General features: G+C 39.3%; 2 protein-coding genes across 4 annotated transcripts; both read left to right on the top strand.

Annotated features, from left to right (window-relative positions):
* The first annotated feature begins 712 nt into the window (after positions 1–712).
* On the top strand, positions 713–5,186 carry LOC112167010 (WEB family protein At5g55860). Of its 3 annotated transcripts, none has more exons than XM_024303950.2 (4): positions 713–1,163; positions 1,509–1,594; positions 2,399–2,608; positions 3,225–5,186. In XM_024303950.2, the coding sequence occupies exons 3-4, from the start codon at positions 2,426–2,428 to the stop codon at positions 5,007–5,009; spliced, it is 1,968 nt and encodes a 655-aa protein (XP_024159718.1). In that variant the 5' UTR covers positions 713–1,163; positions 1,509–1,594; positions 2,399–2,425; the 3' UTR covers positions 5,010–5,186. The 3 variants fall into 3 exon arrangements, with proteins under 3 accessions (XP_024159718.1, XP_024159717.1, XP_024159720.1); XM_024303949.2 differs by lacking the exon at positions 1,509–1,594 and adding an exon at positions 1,364–1,441; XM_024303952.2 differs by lacking the exon at positions 1,509–1,594.
* Positions 5,187–6,152: 966 nt separating this feature from the next.
* LOC112167012 lies at positions 6,153–9,706 on the top strand. Its single transcript, XM_024303956.2, has 5 exons — positions 6,153–6,694; positions 7,885–7,970; positions 8,067–8,372; positions 8,509–8,592; positions 8,935–9,706. The coding sequence occupies exons 1-5, from the start codon at positions 6,302–6,304 to the stop codon at positions 9,383–9,385; spliced, it is 1,320 nt and encodes a 439-aa protein (XP_024159724.1). The 5' UTR covers positions 6,153–6,301; the 3' UTR covers positions 9,386–9,706.
* The last annotated feature ends 900 nt before the right edge of the window (positions 9,707–10,606 follow it).

Raw genomic sequence — 10,606 nt, 5'->3', positions numbered from 1 at the left:
TCAAACCACGGCACTCTGTATACGAGGGGCAAAATGGTCTACAAAGTACAATATGTATATATGCACAATAAAGTTAAACTAAAGGGTGAGTTATTCTATCGAATTCTCCTCCCATCTCTCTTTCTGAACTTTGCCGGTATAAAATGGAAAAGGTTAAGGCATTTGTGACATATATCCCAAAATGTCGTTTTCGAGTTTAATTCAATGTTTTGAGCTTTGATTTGGTTTTTTTTTTTATTTGATTCGGTTTTGCACTCGATTGTTTTTTTTATTATCAATTTCGTGAGTCTCTTTATTGTGTCACTAGTTACTTTGAGCCATTGTACTTTGAATATGTGGGGTAAAATAGTCAACCATGTATAACATGTATTTGCATGATAACAAGATATTTCACAGAATTCTACTCTGATATCTTTTTCTGAGTTTGTTGATATATAATTAAAATTAGGGTCATCGTGACACATAGTTCAAAACGATACGTTCTGAATAAGTTCATTTCAAGTCAGCTTGGTCCAATTAAAACCCGTCGACTTTTAATGTAATTTAGTTCAGTTTTTGGCTCAATATATTTTGATTTTCGGTTTTAGAAGCCTTGCTCCCAAGTGTCATTACACTTTGGACACGAGGGGCAAAATGGGCTAAAATGTACAATAGGTATATGCACAAGTAAAAGCCAGGTAACGACAAGATATTCCACGGGATTCTGGCATTCTGTTCCCATCTCTCTCTCCTTTCTCAGCAAAAGTCAGTCTGATATAAAATTTGTCTCCAACAGCTTTCGAATTTTCAAACCTCTCTCTCTCTCTCTCTCTCAAACACTGTAGACTCTCTCTAACCGCTTCTATTGTCCAAGCAAAGACCCCTTTCTAATTCCATAGCCCTCAAAGATTGCTCCTTTTCTCTTCTTCCTCTTTTGAATTTTTGCACCAAAACGCAATCTGTGCGGAGAAAGCTCGAGTCTTTCTTGGCATTTCGGGGCTTTGATCGGTGGGTTTTGGTTTTCGGGTCGAGAATTTCAAAGGGTCTGTGTCACTTTGTGAGAACAAGAGGATCGGTGAAGATGGTCACTCTTCTTTTTGGGCTGGAGCTCCGGTTTCGAGCTTCTGGTGATTTCTAGGGTTTGCGGTGTGTGTAAATTTTGTGGCTTTGATTAGGGTTTCTCGGTAAGAAATTGTTACCCTTCTTTTCTTGGTTCTGTTTCACTTTTCAAGTTTTTACCTTCTTGGGCTTTATTTTGATGGCACTGATTGATTGCATTATAAGTCTGATTCACTGTTGTTGTGGGTAGTAAGAAATCTGAGTTTTTGATAATTTAGGCACTTTCTTATTTTAGTGTTTTTGGAATTGAATTCTATGAGTGCAGGAGTTTTCATTATTAAAGCGGCGAGTTGGGTAGTATTTCTGGGCCCATTTTCTTGAAGGATTTGCTGTCATAGAAAAGGTGTGTGTCTCATGATTAAAGGGTTCGGCTCAATATTTATAGTTTTCCTTGTGAATCTTTGAACCAGGTGTTGGTGAAGCGTGGACAAGCCGTGTTAGATTGTACCTTGAAAATTGAATTGGCTCCCTTTTCTTGTCTCTGTTTTATTTTCGGGTATAAAGTGCTGTGCTTTTCTGTTGTTTGTTTAGCTGTAAAACTTTCGAAACTAGTTCTGGGAAATGTTATTGTCAACTTGGTGCTGTTGGATTGTTTTGTTTGAGCTAACTCGGTTATTTCCTATGCCATTGTACTTTTTGCAACTGGCAGTTGTATTACTTCTCTATATCGGACTGAACTTTATGGTGGTGTTGGGTGCCCTTGAAATCTTAGGTGGCGGGCTTTGTGTAGTTTACAAGTTGAATAGAAGTGGTAGTGAGACTGTGGGGTAGAACTGGGTGTAATGTGAAGAAGAGCACTCATTAAACACTGGGGCTCTCATATTATTCTTTCCCTTGCTTAGTTGTGAATGTGCATTATGAAAATGCTTCTGTATAATTGAGTCATACTTTCTTACTGGTGTTTCAACTTTCCTGTTTGGTTTCCTAAAGAGTTAAAAAGTTGTGAGAGATTTGACAAGGCCTCAATATTTATTTATATTCCAATTCCACATGGATTTTTCAGTATCAAATGTTGACATCCCTTGACCATAGGTTTACCTTAGATTGAGGGTCTATATCAAGTTTCATAGGGTCAATGCAGTTTGGGTTAGTGGGAATATGGGTGTCTGCTTTTTGAGCCTTGCAATCATATCATATAATGCAAACGTCTTGCCTGTGTTGTCTGTATAAATGCTAAATGAGGATTTGGTGAATTGTATGTTTGGTCTGCTGAGACATGTGTTGTTTTTAGCTTTTGGCAATTATCCTTTCTCTGTTTCCTTAAGATTACATTTTAAAGTGCTACTCTACCATTTCTCAGCAAACAAGGATAAATAAACAGAGCATTATGGTTGCAAAAGACCACCAGAGTGCTACAAATTCTCCTAGTCCTAAAGTGGAGGTGGGAGAGATCGACACCAGGGCACCTTTCCAATCTGTTAAAGATGCTGTGTCACTATTTGGTGAGGGGGCATTCTCTGGCTCTGGGGAGAAACCTGCCATTAGGAAGATAAAACCCCAGTCAGCGGAGGTATGTCCAATTCCTTTACATTTCAATTTAGGAATTGCACCACATAATGAGACAGTTATATTTTCAAATGGCAAGTATATTTGTAACGTGTTCCTGAATTATTGTTACATGGTCTTGCCTTCACTCATTTTTCTTGTGAAGCTAATACTATTGTCACATTAATTAAAGCAACATAGTTTTCCTTTCTGAAGAAGTAGAAAATGATTTTGTTAAAGTAAGAGAAGCTATAAGGTCATTCTGTGTGAGTTTTTCTTTGTATGGGAATGTAGTTTCCTTCCTACCAAAATAGTTACAACTCATAATATTTTCAGCTGTCATGAAAAGTTATTGAGATGGAACCTACTGCTTGAAGGAGTTTGTAATTTGTGTCTATGAATGTGAATGGTTTAATCTGAGTCAAGAAGAGGGAATCAAGGACTAAATAGATATATAATATATTAGGATTGTTGGTCTTAATTCAGTTTTTACCGCTTTGTTGTTGTTAGATAATTAATCTCCAGAGACTTTTATTGATAGTGACACCAGGAGTTTTTAGTTAATGCACTATTTTTAAAATATCCTGGTATTTTTTTTGTGGGAAGCTGTTAACATTTGTTGTTTCAAACTTTCAATGCAGCGAGTGCTAGCCAATGAGACACAGCTTCACCTGGCCCAGAAAGAATTGAACAAGCTGAAGGAACAACTAATGAATGCTGAAACTACTAAAGCCCAAGCACTTGTGGAGCTTGCAAAGGCCAAAGTAAGTCATGAAGAGCTGAACAAGAAGCTGGCATCTCTCGGTGAATCTAAGGAATCCGCAATAAAGGCATCAGAAGCTGCAAAAAATCAGGCAAAGCAACTCGAAGAAGCAAACAATGGGAACCTAGCTGGAACTGATGGTGCTTGGAAGCAAGACTTGGAAACAGACAGAGCACAATACATGAATGTAATTACTGAACTTGATGCTGCAAAGCAAGAGTTGAGGAAAATCCGTCAGGACTGTGATGCATCCTTAGAAGCAAAAGTTGCTGCATTCAAGCAGGCGGCAGAAGCTGAAGATGCAGCCAAAGCAAATGCGGAGAGGGTTAATGAGCTCTCAAAGGAAATTGCAGCTGTGCATGAATCAATTGGGCAAGTGAAGCTTGCATCTGAGGAAGCCCAGCAAGAGAAAGCAAAGGTATTTTCCGAAAAGGATGTCCTGAGGCAAGCATATAAGGCTACGGCAGAAGAGTCTGCAAAGAAATTGCTCTCTCTACAAAAACAGTTTGATCCAGAAATTTCCAGAAATCTTGAAGCACAACTTGCTGATACATTGAATGAAATTGGAGCTCTGCAAAAGCAAATGGAGAATGAAAAGGCTTCAGATTTAGATTCTGTAAGAACGGTCACTTCGGAGCTGGATGGTGCTAAGGAATCACTGCATAAAGTAGCCGAAGAAGAAAACGGCCTCAGAAGTTTAGTTGAAGCACTTAAGGTGGAAATTGAGAATGTGAAGAAAGAGCATGCTGAGCTCAAGGAAAAGGAAGCGGAAACAGAATCTATTGCTGGGAACTTACATGTCAAACTGCGGAAAACTAAGACTGAGCTTGAAGCATGCCTAGCCGAAGAATCTAAAGCCAGAGGTGCTTCCAATGAAATGATAGCAACACTAAACCAGCTGTCGTTGGAAATTGAAAATGCTCGACGGGATGCAGAAGAGATGAAGATTAAAGCGGAGGAAATGAAAAAGGAAGCTGAAACTACCAAAAGTGCTGTAAAAGAGGCCGAGAAGAAGCTGAAAATTGCTCTGGAAGAAGCTGAAGAAGCTAAATCAGCAGAAGAAAGTGCCCTTGAACAGATTAGAACTTTATCCGAGAGAACTAACGCTGTTCGCGCATCAACATCTGAGTCTGGTGGCCAGATCACTATATCGAAGGATGAATTTGAGTCTTTGAGCCGAAAGGTTGAGGAGTCCGACACATTAGCAGAAATGAGAGTGGCTGCTGCCATGGCTCAGGTGGAAGCTGTGAAGGCTAGTGAAAATGAGGCCTTGAAGAAGTTAGAGGCAACCCAGAAGGAGATTGAAGATATGAAGGCTGCAACTGAGGAGGCCAAAAAGAGGGCCGAAATGGCTGAAGCAGCCAAAAAGGCAGTGGAAGGAGAGCTCCGAAGGTGGCGGGAACGCGAGCAAAAGAAAGCAGCAGATGCTGCCTCACGGATAATGGCAGAGACAGAGGAGTCGGTGGAATCATCCCCGCGCCATTACAGGATTCAAAAGCAGAACTCCCAGACGAAAACTGTCCAGGGCCGGAAGATGGAGAAAGCAAAGACCTCTGTTTCAAAAAAGACACTATTGCCTACCCTCAGCGGGATGTTTAATAGGAAAAGGAACCAGATTGAGGGTGGCTCTCCTTCTTATCTCCCTGGTGAGAGACCCCTTTGATATGTGTGTGTTACCAAATGTGGAACTATGAAGCATTGTAGACCAGAGCATGTTTGGGTATGTCTGCATTAAGAAGCTCGAACGATCTTCGCTGTATGTAACTCCAGAGAGCGTGTGGTTTTGTATATTGCACACAATTCTTGGATTTTCGGTTTTAAGTTTTGCTGTAGAAATCAAGTCTCAACCCTCCACTCCTTTACTCTCTTCTTTGCACCACATTCTTTTCCCTTCTCCTTTATCTATGCAATTATGCATGCATGAATGAAACCCCAATGTGCATTTACTCACCGTCATCATATTCTTTTCTAAAACGACAAGCGGGGGCGTTTTACTCTCCAAAGATATGAGCTGTCTCCAGAGATGTGAGCTGTTTTATTCATTGGGTGTCTGTCGGCTCAAGTTTCAATACTCTAAAATACAGTCTAGTTATCAAAATAGAAGCGTACCGTAAGCTATCCAAAATTACCTGTACATGTACAAAACAAAATTAGAGACGCAGACAGAGCACTTGCATTAATAAGAATGAACGGTTAGATAATATTAAGTGCAGTTTTTAATTGTTAAAAAAAAAAGAGTATAGGTCTTACGATCCACACTCTATGTTATTGAGTTTTGTCTTTTTGAAGTCTGGATCATAAAATATGTAATATTAAAATTACTAAAAAAGAAAACATAGAGTGTGGATTGTAAATGTAAGATGAAAGTCTAGCGGAAACCTGATTAGGCTTGTAAGTTGCGCGAATGTGAGCTAGATACTCAAAGAAGTTCAACGTTCGATCATCTGTTTGTGAAAAACACCTCATAGGTAGAGCTATATCCAAAATAGGTCCCGGCTCAGAGTGATAGCACACTTTGCCACAATTTTATTACTTAAAAAAAAAAAAAAATTAAAGAGGGTGTCGAGGGCTGCGATTACCTAGCAAATACCGGGTACGCTGCTAGTGCATAGAAGAATTTTGGAGATGTAGGGCTAAAAGCACTAAAAAGAACAGCACTGAAAGAGTCAAATACGACTCTTGTCCCATAAAAGCACGTGTCGTAATTCCCCATTCGGTTGTGACCAAAGTCTCTACTACTAGTCGTCTAGTCTCTCCTTGGCCCATCCCATTCTCCACTTCCCATACCACTGGGAAAAAGAAAGAAAGAAAGAAAAAAAAAAAAAAACACCAACTCCCAACTCCAACTCCAACTTTGAGCCCCTCAAAAACTCTCTTCACTCCCTCAATCCCTCTCTTCTCTTCTTCTCAAATCTCTCTCTCTCTCTCTCTCTCTCTCTCTCTCTCTCTCTCTCTATGGCTAGCGCCCGAGACCGAGACGACTCCTTGCTCCCATTTACGACGCCCCCATCCACGTCGTCTTCCCCGATTGTGATATCCGACCCGCTCGACGGGTTCCTCTCCGACCCGAATTCCCACATCGGGACCAGCGCCTCCGGGAGCTTCCAGAACGAGGGTTTGTTGGCAGATACTAGCGCGAGCGGCAGCGACGCCGAGTTTGGGTTTTCGAGGGGCGAGTTCCGGACGAGTCAACTCGCCGGCACGGTGGAGTTTTATCAGAGGCATGTGTTTTTGTGCTACAAGAACCCGCAGGTGTGGCCGCCGAGGATTGAGGCGGCGGAGTTTGATCGGCTGCCGAGGCTGCTCCACGCGGCGGTGATGGCGAGGAGGGTGGATATGAGGAAAGAGGTAATGAGTTTTTTTTTTTTTTTTTGAGGGGTTTGGTTTGGATTTTGGTGAATTGAAGTGGGTGTTGATTTGAAATGGGAGGTTCAGTTTGAGTTGGGTGAAATTGGGGTTGGTTGGATTGTAAAGGTGTGAGCTTTAGTGGGTTTTGATTGGGGTGAATTGAATTCTTTGCTTAGGATTGTGGATTGCTTGTGTTTTAGGGCTATGTGATTTGGTGGTTTTTTTTTGCTTTAAGGTGAAATGTTGGTTGGTTTGTGGATTTCTTGTAATGTAAGACTGATTTGGAAGCATGTGATTTGGTATCTGGTAGCTTGAAGTTGAAGGGATTCGTTTTGTTTTGTTTCAGTGGGGTTTTTGTTTTGGGGTAGTTTTGGATTTTGGATGTGTTAAGTTTTGGTCATTGTTAAATGGCTACTGTTAGACGTTAGAAATGACTAAAGTTTTGAGCTTCATTGATGAGGTATTAGGATTTTTGAAGAACGGTGTTTTGAATTATGAGAATGCATCTTTTTGGTTTTTCTACTTTTAGTTTTGGTGTTTGGATTCGAAAATCGTTTCAAAGAACGTAACTTTGGACATAAGTAAAACTTTGCTCAAGATATTATGGAAAGTAGGGGGATTTTGACAGAAGTACAAAACGTTTCGTGTAATGTTTTCTTATTGTTTGTCAGATAAGAGATATTGAGTTTACCTCTTGTTTAATCTGATCTATGACAATTAATTATCTAACTCAATTGCTATTATTTACCCATATTTCAAATTTGTGAATAACATCATCCGAATATAATCTTCTTCTTCTTCTTCTTATAGTTGTTCTTGGTCACTTCCCAAAACATGGTGTTCTTTAGTAAAATGATGGCATATTAGTCTTCAACTTGTCAATCACCTTATAATGAGGATAGGTGGTCGGAATATTTGTTTAGATACTACTTCCAGTAGACAATCTTTCCAAAGATATGAAATGCTGCAAGAACTTGTCCAATATTTGCATATGCAGTTGTTTTGTTACGAATAAATCTATGAAAATCTAGTAGAAGTGTGTTTATTGGCCGTGCATTGCATGCTACTTGAAATAGCATGTCATAACTCTCAGCTTATTTCCTTTTTACGTCTTGTCCAGAATTGGTTGTATAATTTCAGTCAACGCTATATTCATTTTCATTCATTGATTCATCTCTTTCCTCTTCTAGACTCGCTTAACAATATGTGAAGGGCACGATGGAACTGAGACTTCAAATGGTGATGTATTAATTTTCCCCGACATGATCAGATACAGGTCATATACTTGCTACAATAGGATTTCTTTAGATATTATTCTCTTGACTTACATTCCCTAAAATTAATACTGACAGACTTGGTGGAAACATTGCAGGAGATTGACACATTTTGATGTTGACACATTCGTTGAAGAAGTTCTTGTGAAGGATGGTGAGTGGCTGCCTGGAACTCCTGAAACTCTGAGGGGTTCATACATATTTGTATGTTCTCATGGGTCCAGGGATCGCCGTTGTGGAGTCTGTGGGCCTCCCTTGATCAATAGATTCAGAGAAGAGATAGATTTGCATGGTCTACAAGGTAAAATGTCTGTTAGGCCATGTTCACACATTGGGGGGCATAAGTATGCAGGAAATGTAATTATATTTGGATCAAATATCAACAAAGAAGTCACTGGCCACTGGTAAGGAAGTTTGTGCCCTAATTCATTTAATTTTTCGCTTTTTTCTGTTCTCATTCCCAGTAGCTTCTTACTGTTATCCAGTTCTATTACTTACTGTACTGATATTTGAGCTGTCTGATCGTTTTATTTCGCATAGGTATGGATATGTTGCTCCAGAAGATGTACCTCAATTGCTTGAGCAGCATATTGGGAGAGGAGAAATTGTAGACTGGCTATGGAGGTAGTCATTTTTCAGTTTCATTTTTGTCTCTCATAATTTCTAGGCTGCTATGGAAGCAGTTTTCTCATGTTTCAAAAGCAGACTACTGATATGCTGACTGTACAGTTGGATCTTAGGCGAAGTTCCTCATTTCCTCTTTTGCACCTTAACCAAAGTTGTTAGCTGTGTAAATTTTCTCACAGAAGTACAATACTGAAACATGGAACAGAACATTGTCTCTTCAACCAATCTAGACTAATAGCTGATGATTATAGAAGTATTTAATCATTTCTTGTTTAAATTTGTGTTTCTTGTCAGCAAGTTCTTTGACACGTACTGACAGACTATATGGTGTGATTTCAGGGGTCAAATGGGTTTATCAGAAGAACAACAGAAGAAATCTCAAGAACTAAGGCTCCAGCCCAATGGCGAGTCAAATGTGGAGAAAAGAAGTACAGAGCTGACACAAACGAAGGAAAGGGGGATGAATACTGGTACATGCAGATCTCAAGTTGAAATTGGGGGCTGTTGCCAGGAAAACGGAAGCTCTTCTTGCTGCCAGAACACTTCGTTAACAGATAGGATAAGTAGTCCTGATTTGAATATGATGGCAACACAAGAGACATCTGAAAAGAAAAAGAGCAGTAGCAAACTACTTTCACGCAGAAGCAAAGCTGCATCTGCTCGAAAGTTTTGTGCTATGCCAACATGGTCTGAGAGCTGGGAGCGGGAAGATACATATGCAGCTTTGGCTATTGTTTGTGCTGCTGTGTCGGTTGGTGTTGCTTACAGTTGCTACAAACAGTTGAGATGAAACCGAATCCAATCTTGTGTTGTTTAAACATATTATAGGTTAGAGTTTCAACCCCCCTTATTTCCTCAAAGTTTACATTATGGCTTTTGATACTACATCGAATTGTAAGGTCCCAGCAAAACGAAAGATCTGTGCTGAGATTATAGAAGGGAGAAGGGTTGGATACATGTGTGCATATGTGTAAGAACGCGGGCGGGAATACTGGAATTGTGTCTTTCATCTTTCTTTTGATATATAATTTGTACTTGTGAATATATCAATGTATTCTTATTTATTGAATCGAAGCCACTGATAATAGAAGAGTTTTGCTTAATACAGTCAGGAATGGAGTGAACACTACAATCAACATACAAAGTTACAAACTATAGGCTTTGAACTCAGAGACCTATGTGGTCTGCTTTCATGTTCATGCACTGGGTTGACAAATGTACAAGCCCCATTATATTATTATTATTTCTTCTGTTTTTGAAATCGATAATCTTATCAAACGAGTTTCATTTTCGAATGTTGGTTGATCCTCGTGGGATGCCAAACAATCCATAGAAATTAGATTGAACTCCTACAAGAGTACAATCTAGTTGAAGCCAGTCAGGCAGTAGTGACAATTCTAGTGTGATTTGAAATCGATAATCTTATCAAACGAGTTTCATTTTCGAATGTTGGTTGATCCTCGTGGGATGCCAAACAATCCATAGAAATTAGATTGAATTCCTACAAGAGTACAATCTAGTTGAACCCAGTCAGGCAGTAGTGACAATTCTAGTGTGATGTGATAAGTTTCATTTGCTTAATTTTGCTATGTAGGCCTCAGATTCACTTGTCTCTAACAGTCTCTTAGGTGAGAAGGTCTCTTGACTCTTGCTATGAAATACGTAATTCACTAATAATGAGACTTCTCTAATTTATAGACCTATCAATTCTCTTGTCCAGAAAGTTGATGCATTTATTTACTCTATTAAGTGGATATAGAAATAGGGAAATTATAAATAAATTTCTAATTTATAGAGACCCATCAACATAAGTGACTTTTTTTTTGTTCGCTGTTTTGATTAACATACCATAGCCTTACTGTTAACATATGACATGCATACAATTACTTTAAAGCGGTAAAATTAGTCATCAAAATAGTAATATTAGTCCTCAAAGTGATAAGTGATAACATGAGTCCTTAAAGTGATAAATTTTTTTCTTGTTAAAGGAGGAATCCACCGGAGGAGGGGC

The sequence above is a fragment of the Rosa chinensis genome, chromosome 5, assembly GCF_002994745.2.
Source record: "Rosa chinensis cultivar Old Blush chromosome 5, RchiOBHm-V2, whole genome shotgun sequence".
Lineage (NCBI taxonomy): Eukaryota > Viridiplantae > Streptophyta > Magnoliopsida > Rosales > Rosaceae > Rosa > Rosa chinensis.
This window is presented reverse-complemented; position numbering and strand designations above follow the sequence as displayed.